The sequence below is a fragment of the Hypomesus transpacificus genome, unplaced genomic scaffold, assembly GCF_021917145.1.
Source record: "Hypomesus transpacificus isolate Combined female unplaced genomic scaffold, fHypTra1 scaffold_170, whole genome shotgun sequence".
NCBI lineage: Eukaryota > Metazoa > Chordata > Actinopteri > Osmeriformes > Osmeridae > Hypomesus > Hypomesus transpacificus.
The window spans coordinates 44815-66054 of NW_025813728.1; the positions used below are offsets into that span (position 1 = coordinate 44815).

At 51.5% G+C, this 21240-nt stretch overlaps 1 protein-coding gene across 3 annotated transcripts; it reads right to left on the bottom strand.

Moving 5' to 3' along the window:
* Positions 1-609: 609 nt before the first annotated feature.
* Positions 610-21115, bottom strand: arhgef11 (Rho guanine nucleotide exchange factor (GEF) 11). Of its 3 annotated transcripts, XM_047051689.1 has the most exons (41): positions 19351-21115; positions 17944-18035; positions 17568-17672; positions 17411-17460; positions 17215-17272; positions 16867-17066; positions 16624-16695; positions 16299-16406; positions 16166-16214; positions 15966-16003; positions 15647-15742; positions 15301-15369; positions 14903-15007; positions 14709-14807; positions 14552-14594; positions 14083-14179; positions 13778-13900; positions 13302-13325; positions 11445-11574; positions 11011-11104; positions 10806-10835; positions 10437-10563; positions 10060-10269; positions 9914-9961; positions 9575-9723; positions 8393-8533; positions 8202-8278; positions 7870-7995; positions 7371-7488; positions 6694-6842; positions 6514-6589; positions 6145-6327; positions 5857-5938; positions 5654-5734; positions 5493-5551; positions 5261-5413; positions 4930-5163; positions 4431-4532; positions 3752-4053; positions 3325-3457; positions 610-3141 (listed from the first exon to the last, which is right to left on the bottom strand). In XM_047051689.1, exons 1-41 carry the CDS (start codon positions 19383-19385, stop codon positions 3089-3091), a joined length of 4320 nt encoding a protein of 1439 aa, XP_046907645.1. In that variant the 5' UTR covers positions 19386-21115; the 3' UTR covers positions 610-3088. The 3 variants fall into 3 exon arrangements, with proteins under 3 accessions (XP_046907645.1, XP_046907646.1, XP_046907647.1); XM_047051690.1 differs by lacking the exon at positions 15647-15742; XM_047051691.1 differs by lacking the exon at positions 4431-4532.
* Positions 21116-21240: the final 125 nt, after the last annotated feature.

Here is a 21240-nt window from a genome sequence, read left to right on the forward strand (position 1 = left end):
ACTATCCTACTCAGAGTATAAACCATGACTTCCAAATTGCCTCACTCAAACATGTTTTAACTGACGCTGCTTAAAGAAGTAGCCTAGGTTATAACCTGGTGCAAACACGTCCGTAGGCCTATAGGCATAAATACTATTTTAAATCCTCGAGAAACTGCAGCCTATACACCATTCAGCTTCTCAGAACTGGATATGAGTTTTACCAGACTGCAGGATAAAAGATCATTGTCCAGTGATAATTAGCTGGTTCAACGAGCGCTACGCCAGGGGCAGTTACCACCAGGGCGTGGGATGCGATTTCTCTTGCCTCCGCGAGTATCCATGCAGCACCTGTGCTGCATTATTCAACAAAACAAACACACATTTATCGGGCTATACAGTGCAACGCTGAACTGCGAAAAGCTTTACATTTTCTATTACAATAAACTTAAGTTGTTTTCATTTTCCCAGATGTAATTACGTTCAACTATATTGTCTTAAACAAGAAAAACGGCTAGGCCTACATAATAGGATATACTGTAGGCCTATATCCCATAATCTATAGTGTTAATTAGAGTATTGTGTAAATTGAAGGGCAACATTATTAAACAGCAGAGTTTCACACAAATACTTTTTTTAACAGTTATTTTTTATTGTCACAAAACACGAGTTCATTTTCCTTCTGTGCCGCTAACAATCTCGCCATTCTTAAAAACAGGGGAGAAAAAATAATTTACATTTGTTTTCGTTTTTTTAACCGTATCTACAAAAATAAAATCAAAGACAGGACTAAGGCTTTACAGAAAGATTAACATATATAAAACAAGGGGTGTGATTTCTATATTACATGAGTGAACGAGACCATATAAAAAGAAAAAGGAGGTCTTTACGCCTGTGTATGAATACAGTAGTTTGCACTGTGCAGGGTTTCCCTGTGCAACATCTCACAAAGAAAACAGATCGGTTTAAAACGTCTTTACAGCCAGTTATAACCTCTTATAGATCCGACGTGACATCGTAATGAGCGAGGTGAACTGGACCCAGACATCAAAGGAAAGACAATGGTATGAAAAAGACTATTAGAGTTTACAGAAGAATAGAGGTAGAAAATGGAGATGGCTAAATGCTACTTGAAGGGGAGGAAATATAGAGGGGGAATGAATCCTAGTCCAAACAAGAATGAAAGAAGGGCGAGTCGGGAGGTCTTTGCCATGCGACGGTATGGTAAATAAAACACTGTATCGCCTCCAACATCGGAGCGTGCACACACGCAGCTTAGTATCACAGTCGTTTGCTGGTTATAACGTCTCAAAAGAATGACAGGGAGTTCACATTTGACGTTTTTATGAAGTGAAAGAAAGGTAAGGTTCTTTAGCTCAACGTTTTGAACTGAGCGGTCTTTAAGGTGAACATTGTCAAGCCAAAACGTTACGGTAAATACCATAAGTTTAGCTGTCCTCCAGACTGTCATTTTATTTTGTCGTTGACACTGCATTTGCATATTCTACTCTCAGAACTAATTACAGATTTATTTTCTTTTATTCTCCCACAATAAATAGAGGGGATCTGTGCATAGGATGTGTAACTACAGGTATATATATATATATTGGTATACCACTGGGAGTGAACCACAGTTCCTTCAGAGTTTGGTGCAGAACCTTGGTCAAACACCTGAGATGCGCTTGATTCACTTCACCAGCACACTGTAGCTACCGAGGAGATCAGACAAGTTGCCCACCAGGGACACAAATCAAACGTCCCTCATATCAGTTCTAGTGTTTGCCCAAAGTCCGGTTTTGGTGAGGCTGCCAACACTATCTAGGTCCACGGTGGAAGTAGGGTGGTTCACAGTTGAGCTTATGTATGTACACACGCACGCACAACAGTAGTGATAGTATCCATCAATAAACCCAAATATAACATGATTGGGGGGGGAAACAAAACAATTTAAAAAAACAAAAACAAGACAATAACAGTGTTTAAGTCCTTTCTGTTAGTAGTAGTGATCCCTGTTTGTCTGAGCAGTTCTGCATCACTGAGCAGTGTCTGAGTGATCCACAGCACCGAGGCCCTGCTGTTAGCCACATCCATCCACCCGTGGCTAAGAAAATCCAGGCTGGCTGGCTGGAGAAACGCACAGATGGTCCCACATCCCTTGGCTTAGCAGCTGTCCAGAGGCAGTGTGACGTGGCGGCCAGCGCGGCGGACATCTTGGATCCGGCCACGCCTCCATAGTGTTCAGTCTCCTCATGTGTTTTGGTACTGATTGAACATAGCAGTTGAGTGACATGAATGAAGTAACGCTGACGTGTGCTGAATATAGTCTCTATGTATGATTCCCATTCTGAGTGTTGACCCTTGTCTTTCTACAGGGCCCAGTGCAAATTACCTGAATTGATAAGACACAGTCCTTTGGCGTCCTTTAAAGCAGCCAGTGGCAGAATGTCCGCCATTTTGGCTCAAACTAGGTGTGCAGTCGCATTGGTCCACAATGGCGCATGTGGTCTTTCCAGTTCCTGACCAAACAAATCGACTGGGTTCTGTGTAGAGATTGAGAGGTGCGCAGTGGGTAAAGTGCTGGGGGTCCTTCAGTGGTGTCCTTGGTAACGTCACATTACCTCGACGACGCTCTTCTGCTCCCTTCATCCGACTTTGTTTTATTTTTAATTTTTACTTCCTTCATTTCCCAGTGTACAACTCGATCCTTTAACTAGTTTTGCAAACCCTACTTTCCTTCAACATCCCAAAATACTTCCTCTCCCAGTAGTGTGCCTTCCTTCCTTCCATTTGCTACTTCTCCAAATCTTTCTCTTTCACTCACTTGTTCTTCATGTATGTTTCCTTCATTCCGCCATCCTTCTTCCCCCTTCCCCCTCCCGGTCATGAGCTTTCCCCTGCTCCTAAAAGGTCAAAGGTCATTTGGTCCCCTCTGAGGGGGTGGGGTCCTTAAATGTCAGGGGTGGTTGTCACGCCAAAGTAATTTCCTGGTTTTCTGGGGGTAACAGATGCATGCTGGGATTGGGGTAAACCGGGCAGAGTCAGCTGGGGTCCCATTCTCTGTGGGTGTGGATGCGTGTGTGTGTGTGTGTTAGTCCATTCTAAGGTGAGGTCAGAATCCTGTAGACTGAATCTTGACAGGTTCCAGTTGTCCTCTCTCACTTCCTGCAATAGACGAGAGACAAATACAAACATGAGCTGACGATCACCATGACAACAGACCAAACGCCTGCAGCTCAGTGTACTGTAGAAGGGTTGGGGTTCTAATGCTGTGTCCCAACACAGACTGGGACAGTCATGCACGCCTGGAGAGAGAAGTTTGACCCTTGACCCCTCCCTCTTCCTCACCTTCTCCAGAGCCCCGATCCAGAGATGGCGTCCTGGCCACAGTTGCCTGGATACGGGGGAGGTCCACGGGCTCTTGATTGACAGCTGGCTCACTGAGTGTTTGGAGGAGCTGCTGGTGCGCCTTCTCTATCTCCTGTCAGGTGGACGGACCAACAGCCAATCAGCACACACTCAATAATGCTACCGTGACATTGAGAATAATACTGGTTTAGAACAATAGTCAAAATTGTAGAATGTTTCTGATGTTGTCTCATGAAAGACTCACATGGTTACTTACAAGATGAGTACAAATGTGTATGCATGTTGTATGTGTGTATGCATGTTGTGTGTGTGTGTGTGTGTGTGTATGGATTTGTGTGTGTGTGTATGCATGTTGTGTGTGTGTGTTTGCATGTTGTGTGTGTGTGTGTCTGTACATCAGTTGTACCTTCAGGCGGTGCAGCTTGCCCATCAACTCCTCGATCGTGTGGAAAATCTCGTCCACCTTCTTGATCACATGACTCTGGCGCCTGCTTTGTGATTGGCCCAATTCCTCCTCCCCGCTCGGCAGCGTGGGCCCTGATTGGTCGACCTTGGGCGGGATGTGAACCTGCGCCTGTTCCTCCTCCTCCACCGCCAACCGGACGGGGGATGACATCACTTCCTCTTCCTGCGGAGCATGCTCAGCGGCGGGCTCGTCAGTGTGGCTCTCTCCCTGCTCACCGGGCATGACCAGGTAGAAGGTGTTACCTGGAGGAGGGGGAGGAGACAACGGAAGGAGGAGGAGAAGAGGAGAAAAAGAGAGATGGAGGAGAGAGAGGACATGGGAGAGAGAGAGAGAGTGTGAGAGAAATTCGAGAAAAAGGACAGAGCCATGAGAGAACAGAGAGAAGAGAGGAGAGAGATTAGAAAGAGAAGAGAGAGATCAGGGACAACAGCAGCTTTAACTCAACCTAAACGCTACACATTCCTGCTCACTGCACGTCAAAGCTGCCTTGAAGAACTGTCCTGTCCTGTCCTATGCCTTATGGACTTGAGCCTGACAACAACAGCATTATGAAGCGTACTGAAAGGGAGCCCAGAGAAATCTGGGATGGAGGTTCAGACGTGAGCTAGATTGTCGTTACCCTGGGCACTGGCCACGTCTCTCGGCTCACACGATTGGTTGGAGAGGAGGCTGACATCATCAGTGATGTCATCAGGGACAGAGGAAGAGCCCGCAACCAAAGCTGTACGTGGAGGACAGATGTGTGAAGAAGAGAGAGTGTGTGTGCGTGTGTGTGTGAGCGCACAGGTTCATAGGAACATGGGAGTGTCAGTGTTGGGTGCAGGTGAGTAGACGTGAGAGCGTGTGTGTGTGTGTGTGTGAGAGAGAAGCGATTCAGAGTGTTGTGAAATAAAAAACAGGCAGAGAAAAGAGAGAGTAAGCAGCAGAATAAAAGAATCATAAAGAATAGTGTTCATGCGGGACTCGTGTGGAGAGTGGTCCATCCATTATTATTATTATTGTGAAAAGATTGGATAAGGACAGAATAGACACCAAGCTCCACAAAGCAACAGATTCATAGAATTTGTACGGAGTAGTCCAATATTAGTGCTCTGGTAATTTGTAACCCCCTTTGTTACCTTTCCTGACAACGTGAACACTCTGTGGCTCCGCCTCCGGGGGCGGGACCTCCTCAGACGCAGCCTTCGATTGGTTGGGACTGACCCCCGGGACAGTCTCTGAGGATTCTGGCCTCTGTCTGTCAGTGAAGGGACTCTTCTCATTGGCTGTCTCGTTGGTGGGCGTTTCACCTGAATTGTGGCTCCACCCATCCTCTTCTAGGTCTCGGAAAATCAGCAGCCTTAATGTTTCAACTGATAAAATGTTTTAATTAGTTGGTAACATTTGTTAAGAAATATTATTGATTAATTAACTAAGACCTAGCTATGATATAACTGGCTGCTTCCTCACCATCTTGGAGCGCTGCCTCGGCCACGCCCACTGCCCGCCCATTACTGCAGAGGAAAGATGCTGATTGGTCCGTTGGCGTGGTGGGTGTGAGCGCGCCGTCGTCGTTGGGGGAGTCCGTCTCCATGGAAACCGACCTTTCTGTCATGGAATCGTCTAGGAGATTGAAACAAACCATGTTAAAATGTCACAAACAAATCCAACATGAATTTCTTGCTTGAACAACATCTCTCACCTGATTGGTAGATGTGGCTGCCTGTTGAAATGGGGGAGGAGTTGCCAACACTGGGGGAGCTGGGGGGGGGGGGGGGGGTGGTGAGAGAGAAACAAACTGTTAGGTGTACAAATCCTTCAGTATGCTTGATGGCAAGGAACTGTAACACACTAGATACTCACGATGTAGGCGTGGACCTGTGATTGCTCAAAGGTGACGAACTGGCAACCAATGAGATGGTCTTTTCGAGAAAGTCCTTCCATCTGGGGAAAGAATAAAGAGGAAAGTAATCTCTATACAAAAGTTGACAGACAACAGCACAAATCGCAGACGTGAAGGTTCTAGAAGGTTCTACGTTGTTCCACACCAGCTGTGAGACACTTACGTGTTCTTCTCTGACGACGTCCTGGCCACCAGCTCGTATATCTGCCTCTCCGTGGTACTGATCACATACAGGGCCTTGTTGTCTAGGAGACCAGGCACACAGGAAGTAAGAGGCAGCTGTAGTGTTTTTCCCATGCATCCATCTTTACATCCATCCTAATTTTCATTACATTGTCCAATCTCACAACCACTCGTTTCTCCACATTTCCTCCCATCTATCCACAACAGTGACAAACAGGTGATTAAACACACCCACCCCACCCACAGCCTCCCTGACCCTTGACCTTACCGGTGGCCACGGGCCGGACCAGCAGGGAGTCCAGCTGGACCACGGGGCTGAATGAGGTCTTGGTGTCCCCGCCGCCCCCACCGCCGCCCCCCAGCCAGCGAGACGGACCCCTCAGCAGCAGGCGCTCGTCAGGGCCCCTCTGGAGCAGAACCAGCAGGTCGGACAGCAGCAGGGCCTGGATCTCTGCACACACACAGAACCAGGGTTAGGAGAGCCAGGCTTAGGAGATCCAGGGTTAGGAGAACCAGGGTTAGGACAGCCAGGCTTAGGAGATCCAGGGTTAAGAGAACCAGGGTTAAGAGAACCAGGGTTAGGAGAACCAGGCATAGGAAATCCAGGGTTAGGAGAACAGCTGGAGTGCTGCCTTACCTAAGGTTTTGTCTTTGCTGACTTTCCAAGTGAGAGGCCCTTCATGGATCATCCTCTTGGAGGTCAGGTCCAGACTCTGGGACAAGGCAGGCAGAGATCACAACATTAGATTCATGTGGACAGAGAGATGAGATCGGCAGGAAGGATAAAGAGAAGAAGCTGGAAGGATGGGGAGGATACCTTAAACTGGGGGGCGGCGTCTAGCCTGCGCTGGTATTGGCTGAGCCTCTGGCGGTGTTCCGTCTCCCTGACGACCTCGTTGACAGCCTGCAGGATCCCGCGGCAACAAGCCTGAGCCTGCTGTAGAGGAGGGAGGTCCGAGGAGCCGGCTGGAGGAGGAGGAAGAGGAGGAGGAAGAGGAGGACGGGAGGATGAGGAGGAAGAGGAGGACGGGAGGAAGAGAAGGACGGGAGAGGAAGGGGAGGAAGAGGAGGACGGGAGGATGAGGAGGAAGAGGAGGATGAGGAGGAAGAGGAGGAAGGGGAGGAAGAGGAGGACGGGAGGATGAGGAGGAAGAGGAGGAAGAGGAGGAAGGGGAGGAAGAAGAGGAGGAAGGGGAGGAAGAGGAGGACGGGAGGATGAGGAGGAAGAGGAGGAGGAAGGGGAGGAAGAGGAGGACGGGAGGATGAGGAGGAAGAGGAGGAAGAGGAGGAAGGGGAGGAAGAGGAGGACGGGAGGATGAGGAGGAAGAGGAGGAAGAGGAGGACGGGAGGATGAGGAGGAAGAGGAGGAAGAGGAGGAAGGGGAGGAAGAAGAGGAGGAAGGGGAGAAAGAGGAGGATGTTAGCCACTGGGCAGGAGCGCAAGGCTGTCTGTGTGTGTGTGTGTGTGTGTGGGTGGGTGGGTGGGGCTCCCTACCCTGGGTGTGTTTGATGATGTTGTTCAGCAGCAGGGGGTACTTGGTGAGTCTCTGCATCTCTGACACGAGCAGGTCCTTCAGCTGCAGTCTCCTACAGTGGGGGCTGGCCTCACACTCCTACACACAAACACACAAACACCCACGCACACACACAGTTAGGAAGGTGTGTGTGTTCAATCTATCAGAGTGAAGCAGGTGTGTGTACCTGGATGAGGTGAGCGAAGCGGGGGTGTGTGTGTGTGTGTGTCTGGGTGATGTGAGCGAGCGTGTGTGTGTGTACCTGGATGAGGTGAGCGAAGCGGGGGTGTGTGTGTGTGTCTGGGTGATGTGAGCGAGCGTGTGTGTGTGTACCTGGATGAGGTGAGCGAAGCAGGGGTGTGTGTGTGTGTGTGGGTGATGTCAGCGTGTGTGTGTGTACCTGGATGAGGTGAGCGAAGCGGGGGTGTGTGTGTGTGTACCTGGATGAGGTGAGCGAAGCGGGGGTGTGTGTGTGTGTACCTGGATGAGGTGAGCGAAGCGGGGGTCTTTGCGCTGCTTGTTCTTGATCAGCTCCAGGGCCTGAGACTGCTGACTGCACAGCTGAGACGCCTGCTCCTGAAACTCCTCCCCCGCCGCACCCTCAAACTGACACACACACACACAGCCATACACACACACACAGCCATACACACACACACACACACACAGCCATACACAGACAATCAAAGTTGGGTTGGGGGCACATTACATCACCATCAGAACACAGATGAGTTGAGATGGACCTCATCCTCCAGAGAACTGTCTCATTACTGAGAGCCAGGGCCTGGCCTAGCCTAGCCTGGCCCACTCACCCTGGCCAGCATGACGTCCCCGATGACCGGCACGATGGGAGTCTCCCTCCTGTTCCTCATGGCCTCACACAGGCTGGCTGCAACACAGCAGCAACACAGACACATGAGACACACAGTGGGGCTCTTAGGGAGCCAGGGTTCACACCAGCAGGCCAGCAGCTTCACACACACACACAAACACTGGGACGGACCGTGGAGTTTGTAGACCTGGGGCAGGTTGGGGAAGATGCAGGCCAGCTCGTCTGAGCTCAGCACGCTCCTCATCTTCTGGAAGAAGACCTGGTCCAGAACCCTGAGGATCCTCAGGTGGGAACACTCTGTAGTCAGCAGCTCTGAGAGGAGGAGGAAGGAGGGAGGGGGTGAAGGAAGGAGGGAGGGGGTGAAGGAGGGAGGGGGTGAAGGAGGGAGGGAGAGGGTGAAGGAGGGAAGGGGTGAAGGAGGGAGGGAGGGGATGAAGGAGGGGGTGAAGGAGGGAGGGAGGGGATGAAGGAGGGAGGGAGGGTGAGGGAGGGATAGGAGGGTCAGAGGTAGGGTGTGAGGGAGCGGGAAGGGAGAGGGAAAGAGGTTGGGAGAGAGAGACAGAGAAGATAAATATGATTCACCTGGTTTCTTGGTGTGAGTTTTAACCATGATCTTTGTTGTGTGTCTCTGTGAGAGACTCGAGTGTGTGTGTCTCTGTGTGCGTGTGAGGGTGTGTGTGTGTGAGGGTGTGTGTGTGTGTGTGTGTGAGGGTGTGTGTCTCTGTGTGTGTGTGTCTCTGTGTGTGTGTGTGTGTGTCTCTGTGTGTGTGTGTGTCTCTGTGTGTGTGTGTGTCTCTGTGTGTGTGTGTGTCTCTGTGTGAGGGTGTGTCTCTGTGTGTGTGTGTGTCTCTGTGTGTGTGTGTGTCTCTGTGTGAGGGTGTGTCTCTGTGTGTGTGTGTGTCTCTGTGTGTGTGTGTGTGTGTGTGTGTCTCTGTGTGTGTGTCTCTGTGTGTGTGTGTGTCTCTGTGTGTGTGTGTGTCTCTGTGTGTGTGTGTGTCTCTGTGTGTGTGTGTGTCTCTGTGTGTGTGTGTGTGTGTCTCTGTGTGTGTGTGTGTCTCTGTGTGTGTGTGTGTCTCTGTGTGTGTGTGTGTCTCTGTGTGAGGGTGTGTCTCTGTGTGTGTGTGTGTCTCTGTGTGTGTGTGTGTCTCTGTGTGAGGGTGTGTCTCTGTGTGTGTGTGTGTCTCTGTGTGTGTGTGTGTGTGTGTGTGTGTGTGAGGGTGTGTCTCTGTGTGTGTGTCTCTGTGTGTGTGTGTGTCTCTGTGTGTGTGTGTGTCTCTGTGTGTGTGTGTGTCTCTGTGTGTGTGTGTGTCTCTGTGTGTGTGTGTGTCTCTGTGTGTGTGTGTGTCTCTGTACCGTAGATGACGGCCTGCCGGTCAGCCTCCCGGGAGCTGAGCGTGGCGAGGAGGTGGGGTGGCACCGTGTCCTGCCAGTTCTGCACCTCACACACCTCCTCCTCCAGGGGCGGGGCGTCCGGGAGCAGGGCCGCCGGCGTGTCCACGTTCCTGCACACACACACACACACACAGTATTAAACATACGGGGATAAAACGCAACATGGATGCAGACATGAGAGTGACTAGGCCTGCATCCAGAGGCACACACACACAGGGACAGAACACACACACACAGGGACACACACACACACACACACAGGGACAGAACACACACACACACACAGCCGTGTGGACCCACCTCCGTGTGGAGCGAGGTGTGTATGGAGGGGTTGGGTTCTCCAGGGACCTGCAGACAGAACCAGTACACGAGCGTCACAACATCGTCCAGCGTGTGTGTGTGTAAGTGTGACTGTGTGTGTGTCTCTGTGTGTGTGTGTGCCTCACCGTGCAGAGCTGCCGGAGGAGGACGAGGCGCTGTGCTGCAGAGGCCTCAGGCCCCGCCCCTCGCCCTCCTCCTCCTCCCCGCAGTCCTCCATGTCCACGTCGCTACGGGAACGGGGCACAGACTCCGCCCCCGGGGCCCCGCCCCGCCGGCGCCCCTCCCCCTGCGCCTTCAGCGACTCACTGCGAGCCAGGCGGACTGAGACCGTGGGACTGGAGGGAGAGAGAGAGGAGGGAGAGAGAGGGGGAGAGAGAGAGAGAGAGGGAGGAGGGAGAGGGGTTAGGTCAGGACACACCCACAACAACATACCACCCACAGTCCCACAGACACCCCACCTCACCCATCGATACAGCCTCCCCCCCCCCCTCCGGCCCCTCACCTGTCCATGCGCTCCTCCCCCAGGCTGCTGGAGGGTCTCTGGGGGTCGGCGTCGCCCCCCTCCTCTCCAGGGGTCTCCACGTGGTTCTCAAACTGCTGGATGATGTTCCTCACACTGCCCGGCCGGACTGGAGACGCACACACAGGCACACACAGGCACACACAGGCAAACACACACACAGGCACATAAATACAGGCATATTTACACACACACACACACACAAACATAGTTTAGGAGAAAGGACAGGAAAGGGTTATAGAGCAGATGTGAGCCACAGCAGCAGCCTCACTCTGAACAGAGAAGAACAAGGGGGGGGGGGGGGGGAGCCAACAGAAGAAGAAAAGATCCAAATCAAAGAAAGAGATGTACCTTCGGAAGGTGACAACGGGATGTGGAACGCTGGGGAATCGAAAGGATAAAGAGACAAAAATAAAATAAACGCAAAATGGATTCTAAGAATGATGAACTGAAATCAGAATGGTGTTGTGGGGGAGAGATCAATTATTCCAGGTCCAATGGCAGACAGAGAGAGGAGTGTGTGTGTGTGGGTGTGAGTGTGTGTAGATGTATTTACTGGACTGGGACGTGCTCCGGGGTTTGCCGATGTACTTGAGGATGGGGTTCCTCTTCCTGTCCTCTCCGTCTCTCTCCTTCCTGGTGCTGCTCAGCTGCAGGGAGAACACCGCCCGAGGAGGGGGGGGGGGGAGTAAGGGGGGGGGGGAGAGAGGGGAGAGAGAAGGAGGATAGAGGGGGGGAGGAAAAAGGAAGAGAGAGGTGAGGAAGGGAGGGAAAGATAGAGAAAATGAGCGTGCATGTTTGTGTGAGAACATAGAATGAATGGGAATACATTTGTGTGTGTGTGTCTCTGTGCGTGTGTCTCTGTGCGTGTGTCTCTGTGCGTGTGTCTCTGTGCGTGTGTCTCTGTGCGTGTGTCTCTGTGCGTGTGTCTCTGTGCGTGTGTGTCTCTGTGTATAGGTCTCTGTGTGTGTGTGTGTGAGCCCTCCTCACCTTCTTGGTCTTGGGGAAGAAGGCGAGCCACTTGTCCCTCTCGGTGGCGAGGCCGGGGAACACCCTGGAGTCTCTCAGCTTCACCCCCGAGTGGCGCAGGTAGAGCAGCACTGCAGAGGCCAGGGGAGAACTGGAGGGGAGGGAGAGGAGAGGGAGGGAGACAAAGACAGACAGGCAGAGGAAGAGGAAAGAGAAAGGAAAAAAGGGGGAGAGGGGAGGGGAACAATGTTAGATAGAAAACGCAACAGGAAACATTTAGAGTGTGTGTCAGACAGGAGAGAGAGAGTCAGACAGGAGAGAGAGTCAGACAGGAGAGAGAGAGAGGGTCAGACAGGAGAGAGAGTGTGTCAGACAGGAGAGAGAGAGTCAGACAGGAGAGAGAGAGTGTCAGACAGGAGAGAGAGGGTCAGACAGGAGAGAGAGAGTCAGACAGGAGAGAGAGAGAGTCAGACAGGAGAGAGAGTGTCAGACAGGAGAGAGAGAGAGTCAGAGAGGAGAGAGAGAGAGAGTCAGACAGGAGAGAGAGTCAGACAGGAGAGAGAGTGTGTCAGACAGGAGAGAGAGTGTGTCAGACAGGAGAGAGAGTCAGAGAGGAGAGAGAGAGAGTCAGACAGGAGAGAGAGAGTCAGACAGGAGAGAGAGTCAGACAGGAGAGAGAGAGAGAGTCAGACAGGAGAGAGAGAGTCAGACAGGAGAGAGAGAGTGTCAGACAGGAGAGAGAGAGTGTCAGACAGGAGAGAGAGAGTCAGACAGGAGAGAGAGAGTGTCAGACAGGAGAGAGAGAGTCAGACAGGAGAGAGAGAGTCAGACAGGAGAGAGAGAGTCAGACAGGAGAGAGAGAGAGTCAGACAGGAGAGAGAGTGTCAGACAGGAGAGAGAGAGTGTCAGACAGGAGAGAGAGAGTGTCAGACAGGAGAGAGAGAGTGTCAGACAGGAGAGAGAGTCAGACAGGAGAGAGAGAGTCAGACAGGAGAGAGAGAGTGTCAGACAGGAGAGAGAGAGTGTCAGACAGGAGAGAGAGAGTCAGACAGGAGAGAGAGAGAGAGTCAGACAGGAGAGAGAGAGTCAGACAGGAGAGAGAGAGAGTCAGACAGGAGAGAGAGAGTGTCAGACAGGAGAGAGAGAGTGTCAGACAGGAGAGAGAGAGTCAGACAGGAGAGAGAGAGTCAGACAGGAGAGAGAGAGTCAGACAGGAGAGAGAGAGTGTCAGACAGGAGAGAGAGAGTGTCAGACAGGAGAGAGAGTCAGACAGGAGAGAGAGAGTGTCAGACAGGAGAGAGAGAGTGTCAGACAGGAGAGAGAGAGAGTGTCAGACAGGAGAGAGAGAGTCAGACAGGAGAGAGAGAGTGTCAGACAGGAGAGAGAGAGTGTCAGACAGGAGAGAGAGAGTGTCAGACAGGAGAGAGAGAGTGTCAGACAGGAGAGAGAGAGTGTCAGACAGGAGAGAGAGAGAGTGTCAGACAGGAGAGAGAGAGTCAGACAGGAGAGAGAGAGTGTCAGACAGGAGAGAGAGAGAGTCAGACAGGAGAGAGAGTGTGTCAGACAGGAGAGAGAGAGTCAGACAGGAGAGAGAGAGTGTCAGACAGGAGAGAGAGAGTCAGACAGGAGAGAGAGAGTGTCAGACAGGAGAGAGAGAGAGGGTCAGACAGGAGAGAGAGTGTGTCAGACAGGAGAGAGAGAGTCAGACAGGAGAGAGAGAGTGTCAGACAGGAGAGAGGGAGAGGGTCAGACAGGAGAGAGAGTGTGTCAGACAGGAGAGAGAGAGTCAGACAGGAGAGAGAGAGTCAGAGAGGAGAGAGAGAGTCAGACAGGAGGGAGGTGGAGAGCAGAGAGGAGGACAGCAGACGCTCTGCTTACCTGCGCTCTTCTTCGTGCTTGGAGCTGCGGGAGGAAATGACACGTTGGTCCGTTAGAACTTTTTCTCCAGGAGGAACCAGACGGCCTCTAATCCACCCGAGTGAGAAACTAGCCTGAGTGTGTCTGGAGCAGTCATGTGATGGGAGGCTGTGTGTGTGTGTGTGTGTGTGTAAATGTCATGTGGCAGAGTGTGTGTGACGCTGACCTTTGTCCCTGCTACGGCTCCACCTGTCTCTACAGCACCAGAGCAGTAAGGGGCTCAGGCTTACACACACAAGGTTTTTACTGGCCTGCAAACTCTTTACCATGTTGCTAGGCAAATGGGGGGGAGGAGTCACCCGGTTGACGGATGGCTGTCTCCACCAATTAGACTGATTCTAGACTACAAATAGCCTTGCTGCTGTGTGTGTGTCAGACATCTAAGACCAGATACAGGACTAATACTACAAGGTGTGTGTGTGTGTGTGTGTACTCACAGCAGCTCCCACAGGGCTGTGACCTGTCTGTCCACCACCTGTTTCTCCCTGGCAGGGTCTCCGTCCAGCTGCTGCAGGTCTCCCTCTCCAAACAGAGAGCCCAGCCCCATCATCTGCTTGTTCCTGCACACACACACGCTAGCGTTTAACCATCGCTCACAAAAGACACACACAGGAAGTCCATACACAACACAATGTCACGCAATGTCATGTTTGAACACGCGTGACACACACACACACACACACACACACACAGACACACACAGACACACACAGACACACACAGCCACACACAGCCGGGGTACCTGTAGTCCAGGATCTGCTCCTGGATGTCTGGGAGGACCTGTTGCTGCAGCTCTGACAGAGGCCCTCTGATGTCCTCCTGGGCGTGGAGACGACCCTCTGCAGGGGACACAATACACCGTAACACCCCAGTCAGACTGGCTGGGGGACACAATACACAGTAACACCCCAGTCAGACTGGCTGGGGGACACAATACACCATAACACCCCAGTCAGACTGGCTGGGGGACACAATACACCGTAACACCCCAGTCAGACTGGCTGGGGGACACAATACACCGTAACTCCCCAGTCAGACTGGCTGGGGGACACAATACACCGTAACACCCCAGTCAGACTGGCTGGGGGACACAATACACCGTAACACCCCAGTCAGACTGGCTGGGGGACACAATACACCGTAACACCCCAGTCAGACTGGCTGGGGGACACAACACACCGTAACACCACAATAATAAAAAGGCAGCTTACCTATATCTGTGAGGTACTCTTCTCTAACTCTGATTTTCAGCGGCTACAAAAACACAAAAGATCACGTTTGATTGCAGGGTTACTGACGCTATGGCTACACATGCTGACGAAGAGAGGTGTGTGTGAGGGAGGAGAAACAGGAAGTGGGGAAGCGTACAGCGTCTGGGTCCAGGAAGTGGGAGCAGATCTGAGGGGCGAGGCCACGGGCATCCTTAGGACTGGAGCCCAGGTAGGCCTCCACTGACAGGTAGAACAGCTGTGGCACACACACACACACACACACAGTGTCAGGTGAGGCCTCCAGGTGGGGCAGTGAGCATCTTAAAGCCTGCTTCCAGGGGGGTTTCTGACCAGAGGGTTGGGGTCCAGGAGCTGGCTGAACACGTATCTCATGAACACAGTCATGTGGGCCGGCCGAGACTTCAGCAGCTCAATATCCTGGAAGGGGCCGTCCATCTGGAGGAGGGAGGGAGGGAGGGGGGACAGTAGTGAGGAGGAGGAGGAGGAGGAAGAGGGAATGATGGAAGAACATGTAGAAGAAGGAGGAGCAGAAAAAGAAAGGGAGAGAGAGAGAGAGAGAGAGACAGAGAGAGAGAGAGAGACGGAGAGAGAGACGGAGAGAGAGAGAGAGACGGAGAGAGAGACGGAGAGAGAGAGAGAGACGGAGAGAGAGAGAGAGCCAGAGAGAGAGAGCCTCAGGTGGAGGATGAGTCCTGAGTGAGGCAGCTGTGATGAAGTGTGTGTCTCACCTCGTTGATGGTGTAGCTGTCCTCCTCTTCCTCCTCTTCCTCCGGCCCAATGATCTGGGCCTTCCCTCCCTTCACAAACAAGCACACACACACACACACACGCACACAGACGGACACACACACACACGGACGGACACCAGAACAGCAAGAATGTTAGTGAGTGGGTTTGGATGTATCGGGATGTGTGTGTGTGTGTGAGTGTATGCCAGAGTGAGTGAGTGTTAACGTGTGTGTGTGTGTGAATGTGTTTGTGAGAGATTCAAGTGTGTGTGTATGAGAGTGTCAGAGTGTGTGTGTGTGTGTATGTGTGTGTGTGAGAGAGAGTGTCAGTGTGTGTGTGTCTCACCGAGTCAGAGAGCATGTGTGTGTCTGAGGCCTGTCTCCTGTGTAAGGGGGTCCTGAAGGAGGAGGAGGAGGGGGAGGAGTGGGGGCTCTCACATGCCTGGGGGAGGAGGGGGGTGGGGGGGTGAGGGATGGGTTGAAAAGGAGAAACACACACGTGCACACACACACACACTCGCTTTTTCAAATGTGTCCACTTTAGCCATGCCCAGATCTCCTCTCGATCTGTCAAATACACACACACCAAGACACACACACACACAGACACACACACACACACACACAGACACACACACATTGTCTTAAGGAACGGCCCCTCTCACCTCAAAGTCTCCTTCACTTGAGTCCACTGACAACCGACCTGCCAAGACAACAACAATCTGTTTTAGGCATTTCTACAACACAACCAAAGACCACTGACACACAGGACATCTTGTATATCTGACACACACACAGAGAGACCAGAGACAGGACATCTTGTATATCTGACACACACACAGACAGACCAGAGACAGGACCTCACCTTCGCCTGCTATCAGGTAGTTGGTCACAGCTTCCGATCTCGTCCCGTCCTGGAGAGAGAGAGGATGTAAGTCAGACACGCTGCACTACACGACAAGGACCGAGTCCGTCGGCATGGAAACGGGACACCTCACCAGGTCTTGCTGGATCTTGACGCGGACCTGCTGGGCCCGCCTCTTGGCACTTTCGATTCGCTCCTCCAGCGAGGGGGAGGGGTTCCGCGACAGCTCCTCCATCAGGTCCTGAGGGGATCAGAGGAGGAATGTCAGCGGGTTGCTGCTTGGCTGACGATGGGTCAAGCTGACTCGCATATGTAGATCATAGAAGAGACCCTTCTGTTCTGTGTGTGAGAGAGAGAGAGAGAGAGAGACATAGAGAGAGAGTGAGAGAGAGAGAGAGAGAGAGAGAGAGAGAGAGAGAGAGAGAGAGAGAGAGAGAGAGAGGAGAGTGTGTGTGTACCTGCAGCTCAGCCTCTCCCTGCTGCAGCATGTTCCTGAGGATCTGAGTGGCGTGTTTCTGCACTTCAGGGTCCTGAGAGAGAGAGAGAGAGAGAGAGAGAGAGAGAGAGAGAGAGAGAGAGAGAGAGAGATAGAGAGATAGAGAGAGAGAGGACACAGACAAACAGACAAAGAGAGAAAGCGTTCAGTATTTCAGTGTGCTGGAACCCGTCCGACACAAAGCCAGGTGTGTGAAGGTCCTGACCTGGAGGGGTTTAGGACCTGTGATCCTCTGGGAGGGGGTGCTGGTCAGACCGGGGGGCAGGGGCGGGGGCGGCGGGGGCGGGGCCTCGCCCCCCAGAGATGTCCTCTGGTTGGGCAGGAGGTCGCTGGGGAGGGGCTCCAGGGGCAGGGCAGCGGCCGAAGGGGGCGGGCCTTGGAGGGTGAGGGCAACGTACGTTCCAGCTGGAGACGGAAAGGAAGGAGTGGCATTTGATTTCATGCTCTAATATTTGGCCCAAGGGATCACTTCACTCCTTCAGCGCACCTCAGATCTTCATCATCCTCACCTTCATCCTCATCACTGTAATACTGGTAAGAGAGCCCTACTTACACTTGATGAGCTTCACTACTTCCTGGTGTGACATCGAGGACACCAGAGAGCCGTTAACCTGAGGGAGAGAGAGAGACATAGGGAGAGAGAGACATAGGGAGAGGGAGAGAGACAGAGACATTAGTTATAGTGATAACAGTCATTCAGCCTGTCCTACAGTGGAATGAGCTGAAGACTTATAAGACTATTAAATAACCTTGATGATTCTGTCTCCCTCCTGGACTCCAGCCTTGACCGCTGCTCCACCTGCAAGGACCCACAGCACAAACACAGATATGACTGGTGTGTGCGTGTGCTCTGTGTGTGTGTGTGCTCTGTGTGTGTGTGTGATCCGTGTGTGTGTGTATCCTGACCTGGTCGGACGTTCTGGACCAGCTTGATCCTCTCACCACACACTGTGAAGCCGAAGCCCAGCTGGTCCTTCTGAACGACCACACATCTCTGAACCAGCCCTGGACCTGGGAGGGAGAGAGAGAGAGGGACAGAGAGAGAGCGAGGGGGAGAGAGAGACAGAGAGAGAGACAGAGAGAGAGAGAGACGGGGAGAGAGAGAGAAAGAGTGAAGGGAAGAGAGAGAGACAGAGAGAGCGTGAGAGAGAGACAGAGAGACAGAGAGACAGAGAGAGAGACAGAGAGAGAGACAGAGACAGAGAGAGGGTGAAACCATGAAGGTCAGCTGGCGTCACTCAACATTAAACCCCACTGATCCCAGCGTTAATTGGCCACCTACCTGAGCTCTCAGTGGGAACCTCCACAGCCGGCTCCCTCTGCTGGCCAGCAGAGGTCTTGCGCTCTGAATCTCCTATCGTCAGGCTGCTCAGCCTGGGGGGGGGGGGGGGGGGTGGAGAAAATTAAGAAATTAATTTGAAGGAGAAGGTTAAGGAGAAGGGTGAGATTGTGACCTGGGAAAGGGAGCAGGGATGAAAGTGAAGACAAGGCCATGGGGGAGAAGGGGAGAGTAGGCAACTGTGGGGCCACAGAGGGGAGAGAGGGGTGAGAGAGAGGTAAAGAGACAGCGGAGAGGAGGACGTAGGAAAGAGAGAGAGGGAGGGGGAGAGAGAGGGAGGGGGAGAGAGAGAGAGAGAGAGAGAGAGACATAGCTTCAGGTGGAGGATGAGTCCTGACTGAGGTGAGGAGAGGATCTGCACAGGATACATGCAGTTACAGAAACTGCAGGAGGCAGGAGAGGAGGAGGCAAGACATACACAGAAAACAGGCAGAGGGAGAGAAAGAGGCAGAGAGAGAGGCAGAGGGAGAGAGGCAGAGGGAGAGAGAGATTGGGCGAGAGCCCATGAAGTACACTGGCAGCACTAGCACGGTGCTCATGTGGTCGTTTGTGTGGCTTTCACTTCTCAGGACGGCTCAGTCAGAACACTCACCAAGCAGCGAAAGGGCTGATAGGGAAGCGTGCCAGAGAAGAGAGAAGAACAACATGAATACAGAGGGTGGGAAAGGCCAAGGCAGAAAAAAAAAAAGAAGTTAAGAATATAAATATGACTGCGCCTTAAGGAGAAAATACTTGTGGTTAGCATTTGGAAATACGTAGTACTGACTTGAAAATAGTACTGAAAATATGACTGAAAATATGACTTTCTTGTTGGTGCTGTCTGTCTTTGTCCCTCCCAATAAGCTTATTTTCTACCAAGTACTGTTTTCCTGGATATTTGTTCTTCTGTAACTGACCACCATAGTTTGAGTAGTTAGTTGTGTGCTGAGGGGAACGGAGTATACAAGCTCAAGCATGCAAGTACCCGTTTAAAGGTCAATTAATTGTATGGTCATTGTACATGGGCATGTTGGGAGTGTTCCCTAATGTCTGCCTTGCTGTCACATGGCAAGCGCTGAGGTGTGTAAGGTACAAAAATCAAGCACGCACTTTAAAGATGAAGTGTCGGGATACAAAGGGGATTTCCTCTGTCGCTTCCTGACAGCCTTTTCAACTCCTCGAATCTTACACACCTGTCTCCACTTGACAATTGCCCTCCCTTCGCTTTCCCCTCCATATCAGTCAGATATCTTTGTCCTTTTCTGTTTCCCTGCTCCGTAGTAGCCAAATCGGTATCTTTCTAATGCTTTTGTTCAACCCCCTCTGTGCTCTAAAATCGTAGTTAACATGAGCTGCATCTCCAGTGCCTACCTGTCCAGTGTCGAGGTCGGTTGGCGGAGACTCATGGTCGCTGCTTGAGACAGTCCCGTGAGGCGATCTCGTGAAGTAGGACTATTTATCCGTCACAAGGCGACCATGTCTTCTCCTCTTGTTCTTCAAGTTTCGATGCCAGTTTTCCACAGCGCCCAAACGTCTGACCAGAGCGTCAGCTTTTGGGAAGGTTATTGTGTCCGGTGAGATCTGTAGAAACCATCCTCATTTTCCCATTCGAATAGTTTTACTTCTTGTCTGTGTGCTGTGGTATCCTACCGCATCTGTTCGCACGCGCGAAAGGTAAACTAAGTGCGTGGTATCCCAAGGACAGTCTGTCCTTACTCGGGTGCTTGCACAAAGTTTAAGACCAGTGTTTGATAATTACGAATTGAGGCTTGATCTAGTGTCTCGGCTTCGGTAAAAATGGGAGGAAGGAGAGTAGCCAAGCTGTCATCAATAATGTATCGAGGCCGAGTTACTGGGACTACAAGCTTTGTATTATTCGTTTAGACGCCTTAAAGTGCACTGATATACCATAACGAATGCATGTAGACTTACCTCATGCAGATAACACTGATTTTCTGTACCCAAGCCAACTTAAATCAGTAGTCTTTAGCCAGCCTGTACCGAGAAACCTGCAGCTTATTTAACAGTGCACACCAGTAAGCAAGCTAGACTTAGACCACTCCACTGTCCGGCTTTATCCCCTGTAAATTGGTTTTCTCCGCTGGAACCTAATTTTAGACACAGCAGGTTCCTTGACAGGGCAAGTTCAGTAGTGTTGGATCAACAACAGTAGCTAATGCATGATCATGAATCCCTTCTATTCCGATCTGGGTTCCCTTTGTCAGACAGACAGCTACCGACGTCCTGTGGTCCTAGTCTCAACGGTCTCACACTACAACCACGCACTCTACAGTAGTAAAACAAATAGGATGCCAGGTTAACTGATTGGGCGACAAACGAGTTCACGATAGTTGGAGTTTGATTTGTTCAACATTTCGCTAGCAGTGTACAGTGCTTTTTGCAATAACTTGTCCTTCGCGTTCAACTATGCGGTTTAGCATTTGTAGCTAGGCGATGCTGCCTGGTCTTAGTGGGCATCGTTCAAGCTAACAAATGTCTAGCGATTGCAAGTAGTGCTGCTTCCAATATATATTACATTAGAACTTGCTTGTCCAGAGAAACTCACATTTCTGTGATTTGCATCAAAAAGTGAATGCGGTTATACCCATGTAATTCCAGGCCAAAGGCGATCCTCGGCATCGCGTGACTACTGCGAGTCGCCACAAGCGTTGTCTCGTGGGCTGTGACATCCAAGACGGTGACCAATTGGTTAGCCGTAGCAGCCGAGCAAAACAAAATTTGATCACATTGGTTTGCGTCCAATGTGTCCTCTGGAATTGACAAGAAGCCCAGTGTCGCTACAGTGTATCATACAATACCATATCCCACATCGATTGTTACCTAGCGAGCAGCTTTTAGTCCAATTCTGCGTGGCTAGCGTTATAGCTAGCAAGGTACAAGCGACGCCTCTTCTGCACCAGTCCTGTGCAAACAATTCACCTCAAATGATTACACGAGTGCATTCCATATGGTTAGATTCCACCGTCCCCAGTCACCCAAATACTTCGTTTGGATCCAAAGTAGCAATAGCATCGCCGCATATTCCAGCAACAGCAAATATATCACTAAAATTGTGTTGCTATCCAGCTGGTCGGATTTTGCTGGCTAGCTCCTTTACTGTTGTCATACAAAACACTGGGAATGACCTAGTGAGAGCGTGACGGAACTGTGGTGCCCTCAGCTGGTCATTTTACCGCACTGCAGATTCCGATTCTCTTTAAAACAGGTCAGTTTTCATAAACCATTCTATTATTATGGGGA